We start from the raw sequence: 7,315 nt of genomic DNA, 5'->3' as shown, positions 1-7,315 counted from the left end.
AAAAATCATTGGGTACTCGCAAATACCCGCTACCAGCACGAGTACCCGCAAATATTGCGGGTTTGGGCACGAAAAAGCACTACCTGCGCCCGTCCGCGCTTATTGCCATCCCTAATTCTGATATTGAATTGATTTGGTTTGATTTTGATAATGAATTAATTTTTTTTATATTTGGTTTATATATATATTTTGATTTATTTCTAAATGCTTAATTTTAGGCAATACTCATTACGGATATAATTTGAGACCATACTCATCATGGATATACTTTTTGATAATGAATTGTATTCTATTTCATTTAAAACAACATATTGAAAAACTTAATCACAATATAACATCATGGAGGCTGACACTATTCTTTAGACTTGTGCACTTTTTTCCTCAATTGAGTCTCTTTCAAAATGTTATATTTTACTTTGTCTGAGGAATATAATTAATATCGATCATTGGAGTTGAGTAGTTTTTTTAATAAAAATGTAATCATTTTATAAAATTGGACTTGCATTGATAATACGGGTAACACATGTGTTCTTAATAATGCGAATGTATGAGTAACATTTGTGTTTTAACTATATGGATGCACGAGTGATATGTGTTTTTTTAGCAATATGAATGTATGTGTCACATATTTGTTCTTAACAATACGAATGCACGAGTCACATGTTTGTTCTTAATAATACGAATGCACAAATAACATGTATATTTTTAATCATACGAATGTACAAATAACATGTATGTTCTTAACCATATGAATGAACATACAATATGTGCATTCTTAATCATGCGGCAAAAAAATAACACCTGTACAAATGGATGAATATCTCGCTAGTTAATAACTAAAACTCTAAGCCATGGATTCAATTTAAAAGGGAAATGACATTTATACATAACAGCTAGAAGTCCATTATGATTTAAAACTCATATGAAGCTTAACCATGATTCGATAATTAGAGAACATTTGAAGCCTTAATGACCTAGTTAAGAGATATTACACTTCCACACTGAGAAAAGTGAAGCTCTAACTTGTAGAATTTCTTCTTGATTTGCACTCACTAGAAGAAGTAGCATCAGCTGCAGATTCATCTGGTGCAGGCATGGTTGCCATAGTGAGATCCCTAAGTTGTGAATGCATGTTGTTTATGAAAGCCATAGACTTCTGTTGTGGTTCCTCCATTGCTACTTTAAGCTGGCCAAGTGCCATGCAATATGCTTCCTGTACAATTGGTTGAATATTATTCAAAACACAATAACTTACACTGTTATTCAGGTAAAATTAAAACCTCTTTACACCAAAAAAAAATTGTTTGACCCAAGTTTAACTACTGTATATAGAATTCTAGAGTTAAGGTGGATTATTCTTTTTTGGAATTTCATGTGTAACTATTCTATCTAGCATTGACAGATTTACTAGATCACAAGAAGCTGTGAAAGTAAATTATACTACCATCCCAGAAAAAAAAAATATCCACACAATATAAGTTTACACATGCTTTTTAATTTTCAAATTTTGCTATTTTTCTCATACAAATTTAACTAAATTTAATTTTAAAACTGACTAACAAAACTAAATTTTCAAGTTTTTTAGTCAAATCATCACAATTTTAGCTCGAAGAAGGTGCGTAATATTTAAAACAAGAGAAATTATGAGTGTAATTAAGCTAAACTTAAAGGAGTATATGTGGTGATGTTATTTTAGGTATTTTTGTATGATTATAACTAGATGTTGGGTTTGGTTTTTAACATGTGTTCTACTGTATGTTTATTGGATTGATGTGTGAATCCTCTCTTATCTAGGGAGAATGTTTTTATTTGTATTATTTTATGACTTAGAGAACCCCTTTTACACTAAATGGTATACTTTGACTTCTTATAAATAAAAAAACTAACTAATACCATACAAAACAGTAATTAATATAAGGAACTAAAAATAAACAAATATTTGTTAATACCATACAAAACAGTAATTAAGGAACTAAAAATAAACAAATATTTGTTGAAAAAAGCAAACCTTTTTTCAATGCATAAATTTCATTACTCTACCATAAATAATTTTCTTTTTTTATTTCTTGCTTCTTAGACAATGTGTGTCCTTAAAAGCATTTATTCCCATTCTCAAGCAAGTATTTTGGCAAAGCCATGTAATTATGTCTGAAAGGTAATGATATGAAAATAGTTTCTGAGTTTGAGTCTCATTTATAACAAATTTAGGGAGAAGGGTGAAATGAAGGAAATTGAAAGTTTGAATCTTGGTAGCATTCACCATTTATAATGTGTTGCATGATTAACAACATGACAATTAAGTTTATACTATTGACCTAAAATTTTGTCTTTTTAGAATTCTAGGCATCAAACTACAACCTCTACTAAGGGGAATAAGAGCAAAAATGTTTGTGTTTTGATGAGGGGAAAGAAATGTTTGTCACTAGGTAGATAATTATTGCATTTATATGGTAAGTAACTTCTAACACTTACCTTTGCGGCGTAAACTAATTGTCAAAATACAAATTCTGAACACAAGCACAAACATAGAGACAGATAGGAAAAATGTCACACTCATGGAATTGGAACAAAAAACTATGCACATTCTCAGTGTTGTGTCTCTTTCAATCAGGAGCACATGCTTTACCAACCATGAACCATCCATCAATGGAGAATATCATAAACTTCCCGTCAAGTTAGGTTATTTGACAGACTTTTCAGTACTTGATTCATCATCCACCACACCATTATTCATTCATTTGCATGTGTAATAAACTCACACAACGGAGCACAAGTATGAAAGAGAGAGAGATGAGAAGAGATACCATGAAGAGATCAAGCTCAGAGTGGCTAAACATTCCCAAATTTTGTTTATTCATTGTTTGCATCTGATGATCTATCTTCAGCGCAGTATCCAAGTTGGAAATGTCACCAACCTGAGCTAGACATTCATTAATTACATCATGCATGGTCAAAGATTTTTGCTTTCAAACTAATGAAATGAAATTAACATAGTGTTGTGTTGGTCTAATGGTGTAAGGTTATGCTAGATCCTTGGGAGGACCAAAATGTCAAATATTTGATTCCTGAGAGTGACATTTATTGGGAGTGGCAACTATATACCACGAAAAAGATTAGTTCATTAGTCATAGGGTGAGAGATACATTTGATAATACAAAAAAAAACTAATGAAATGGATATGTGCTATAGGTTTTCAGTTCATGATATTCATGGTATGGCACATAAGTAAAGATGCACCTACAAGTTGACCTTAAGCTTGTCAACTATAAGTGATTGATGTTAAGGAACTTGATGAGTAATTACTTCATTTCTATGTAGGGTTCGTTCTCAAAATAAATGAATAATCAAATCTTTGTTGCCAACTAGAAGTGGTTGAAGGCTAGAGTAAGAGTTGTACGTAGTTTGAGTAACAACTTATTTTTTTGTGAATTCTGTTTTTTTATTAATTTGGACCCTTATAAAACCACTACTATCAGAACATTGTATCTACAATTAAAACATTAAACCACTGGCAAAGTGACGAATTTGGGTTATTTTATGCATTTGTATAAATTATTCTGCTCCCTTTACTATACGATATTAGCATGTATATATACAGTTAAATCTGCAACATATATAACACTTGGTCTTTTTATATCATCATTCAAGATCCAACAAGTTGTAAAATTAAGATGAATGTGTTCTCTTTTATGAGGGAAATTAAATAAAAAGAGAAACCTTATAAGATGATTAAGTTAATTCACTTTGAGACATATTGCCTCTATCTACATTCACATTCATGAGAACAACAAATTAACTTGAATCAAGCTTTGGCTTTATAAAAATTTCTGAAAATGAAACATAGTGAATAGTAAGTATACTAAATATAGATATAGATTTTCGGAGTTAATTCAGCATCCTACATAAACTAATGTAAAAGGGAGGAGAGAGAAAGAGAGACCTTCAAACACTCCAAATGAGTTTCTACCATAAGTCCATAGAGAGGGTGGTTAGAGATTCTTTTCTTGAGAATCTCATTGTTTTCTTCTTCTTCTTCTTGATCACCTTCTTGTTCTTGTTCTAAATCTTCTTCTTCTCTATGATGTTGTTGATGGTTTTTATCATTACTATCGTTCTTCTTAGATTCCATAACTATTTTCTAGCACATAAGATCAACCTTGGATATATCAGATATACAAGTGATGCTGATATATACTATACTATAGTATATGAGGGGATATGATGGGAAATATGTACTACTATATCAGATATCTGAATTGAATAAAGATGATATATTATGTCAGTGAGATTGAGAACTTGAGATGCTCCCACTTTTGGAAGTAACCAAACCGAATGACCCTTGCATGCATACGTGTTAATTAAAGATAGATTATGAATCAGTCAGAACATAAAGTGAAGAAGAGAGTACATGTATGTGAACTTTTTTTTCTTCCCAAAGTATCCTCACCATGTCCTCTCAATTGACTAGAGACTAAGGTTACAAAATATTTTTATGAGATGACTCTGAACTTTTTTTTTTGTTTTTTACTTTCGCTCCAAAACTAAACTTATAAATAGATTTTTAAGTGTTTAAGTATATGAAAAGTGATCTTAATTATATTTTTTATATAAATATAAATTTAGAGGCAAAATTGGGAACCCCATACTCAAATCTTTTTTACTTGGACGTAGACAAACAACTAATAGAAAAAAGTTTTAGGAGAAATAATTAGAGCGTGCGAAACTTTGTTATATACAACAAATTTATATTTAAAAATGGGTTTTGCTTTCCCTTAGGGTAGTGGTTAAGAAATTCTAAAATGTAAATTCAACATTGAAAATAATAGATTTAATATAATAAGATTAATATAGTTAGTTTTCTAATATTAATTATATATTTTTTATTACTTAATTGTTGCCCTTTGTACAGTATTTAGCAACAAAAAAAAACCCTTTCAAATTTGACAACGGATATAAAAATATATAGATTTTCCACCCCGTCAATCGAGCATCTCTTATTGTTCAGGTTGGTCTTATTAAGGCACCTTGCCATAAGCTAGACACATTGGGCCAGCTCGGGGACCATTACCTTGACATCCCGCCTGCACACCGCCAAAGACGTATTGTTGTGCCGCCTGCATATATATCCTTATCTAATTTCCTGCCAGCATGATAAGGACAGACCTGCGATACGACTGTCAGACCTACTGTAAGCTACGAGTCAACTACGTACATAGTATGTCCCTATCAAATCCGTCTGATAAGGGTAAAGTAACCTCCGACATGACAAGATAGTCGGTCACGTCAACAGTACCCGCAAAGAGCTACATCGATATCATTCATCCTACCATTATAAATAGGGGAATCCCTTCACAATGAAGTATTCATTCTCTATTCTCTACTATTTGTTATTGCCCTCTAACTTTAGCTCTCTAGCGTCTCTCATCAATTTCATACTGACTTGATAATTGGAGAACTTTTTTAAGTATCTCTATCAGCGGGTCCAAACTCAAATCAGACATCTCCTAAAAGACTTCCTACCCAACCTCTTTGCCCGACCTACCAGACTTATATCCATTAAAGAACAATAGTTCTTCTTGTTAATATTATTTCATATATATGGGAAACTGTTTAATTTTGATTTTGATGTGATAAGAAAAATCATATGTCTTCCTATCAACTTATAAATCCTCCATCACTATAAAAAGTGTTATGTATCACACTACTTTAACCTACAATTTGTCATATATGACACTTTTTATAATGATAGAGTTACTATTGATAAACTCTTTTGATGTGGGGTGTGCCTTTTTGCTTCATCTATTTGCTTGTCTTTTTCCACTCATGAAAGCAACACTTCAAAGGTTTCTCGAGCAATGGGGTGCCCCTTTTGTTAGTACACTGAGCCATTGTTTTCTGTCTTTTTTTTTTATTTTTCTTTCTTTTCTCCTTTTTACTAACTCATTCAGTCCCTCTCTTCCATAGTACAACTGAAAAAGACCAAAACCGAAACTGTTCAACCATCATCAATTTCTTTCTTCATTCCTCTTTCCGTTACTGTTCAGTGGTCCCAATATAGGAGGACAAATGCTTCCTATAAAAATAGAAATGGACAAGTTTCTGGGTAATGTATTATATATATTCTATGTTATTTACTGGAATATAATATCTTTATTTCAAAGTTTGGTTTAATTTATACTTGATGTTAAACTAAAGATATTGGGTTTATTTCAGGTAAGCCACATTTAATGTGATAAATAATTATACATTTCAAAATGGATTAATTCCTTATCCAAAATAGTAAAAAGATACTCTTAATAATACCAAAAAAACTAAAAACAAGAGTGCATATCCGCTCATAAACACACAAAAACAAAACGGGGCATAGCAAGCATATATGGGTATGTTGGAAGATACTAAGCAGCTAATATTCTTTTATTTTTTGAATAAGTTGTTTTTATTATTTTACTTAATGAATACATGATTACTTCCTACCATTTTAATTATAGAATAATTTATTTTCTCATATATAAGTTATCTCATCAGTCTATTAAAAATATGATATATATTTTTAATTATATATTATATTTGTTCTTTTATTAAAATATTGTTTATGTGTCGGTTTATTGTAAGTGGATGTGATCTAACTTATCTTCTTATATAAGGAGATATTTTATCTTCCTTTTGCAAATGATAATGGGTACCCGAATTCGTGAATGTCCAACGATAATACTCACAACGGGTCGGGTCTAGCTTTATGTTTTGGATTCGCGTGTAGCTAGGATGAAAGATTTTGAAACTCATTGTGGAATGGGTCCAAATCTGGGTAATGAGATATCCAAACCCGTGAGTACCTAAACTCCCAATTCCTAAATATATTTTCCGTCATAAGTATGATGTTATATTCTTAAGCAGTGATGTTATATTTGTTAATATGTAATTATGAGATAATGTTATATTAATAGAGGAATGTTACCCAAGAAACCATGAGTAACATACTCATGGGTATATGCTCAAGTCTAAGGTAGGTCTGGATTCTATAATGATTGAATGATGTGAGTCTCAATAATGCACTATCGAGATTTATCTAGATCCATTATCATCCTTATAGATGAGTATTATAATGAGGAGATACTTTAAGAGTTGGTCACAATACTTTATATCAGGAGATCCATTGACAATAATTATACCTAATCATCACCTTGGCTTAAGAGTTGGTCACACAATATATAGATTTACCCAAAGGAAAAAATTGTGCAAAAATAGATGTATCCTATCATTTTTATCATAATAGTAAAGTTGTGTGTTTCTGATCTTGAGTTTACATGATAAAAAC

The 7,315-nt window shown here is 31.2% G+C and overlaps 1 protein-coding gene across 1 annotated transcript; it reads right to left on the bottom strand.

The window, feature by feature from the left end:
- Window positions 1–873: 873 nt before the first annotated feature.
- Window positions 874–4,296, bottom strand: LOC109337855 (homeobox protein knotted-1-like 2). Its single transcript, XM_019574926.1, has 3 exons — window positions 3,941–4,296; window positions 2,805–2,915; window positions 874–1,213 (listed from the first exon to the last, which is right to left on the bottom strand). The coding sequence occupies exons 1-3, from the start codon at window positions 4,127–4,129 to the stop codon at window positions 1,019–1,021; spliced, it is 495 nt and encodes a 164-aa protein (XP_019430471.1). The 5' UTR covers window positions 4,130–4,296; the 3' UTR covers window positions 874–1,018.
- Window positions 4,297–7,315: the final 3,019 nt, after the last annotated feature.

This window comes from Lupinus angustifolius, unplaced genomic scaffold (genome assembly GCF_001865875.1).
Source record: "Lupinus angustifolius cultivar Tanjil unplaced genomic scaffold, LupAngTanjil_v1.0 Scaffold_11_80, whole genome shotgun sequence".
Classification (NCBI taxonomy): Eukaryota; Viridiplantae; Streptophyta; class Magnoliopsida; order Fabales; family Fabaceae; genus Lupinus; species Lupinus angustifolius.
This window is presented reverse-complemented; position numbering and strand designations above follow the sequence as displayed.

Bases quoted from the DNA above. Each gene is read 5' to 3' on its own strand.
- LOC109337855 (XM_019574926.1), bottom strand. From the start codon at position 4,129: ATGGAATCTAAGAAGAACGATAGTAATGATAAAAACCATCAACAACAT. The intron at 2,916-3,940 runs GTCTCTCTTTCT...TGTCTAGCTCAG, and splicing joins CTCATTTGGAGTGTTTGAAG to GTTGGTGACATTTCCAACTT. The intron at 1,214-2,804 runs GTATCTCTTCTC...CCAATTGTACAG, and splicing joins CTGAGCTTGATCTCTTCATG to GAAGCATATTGCATGGCACT.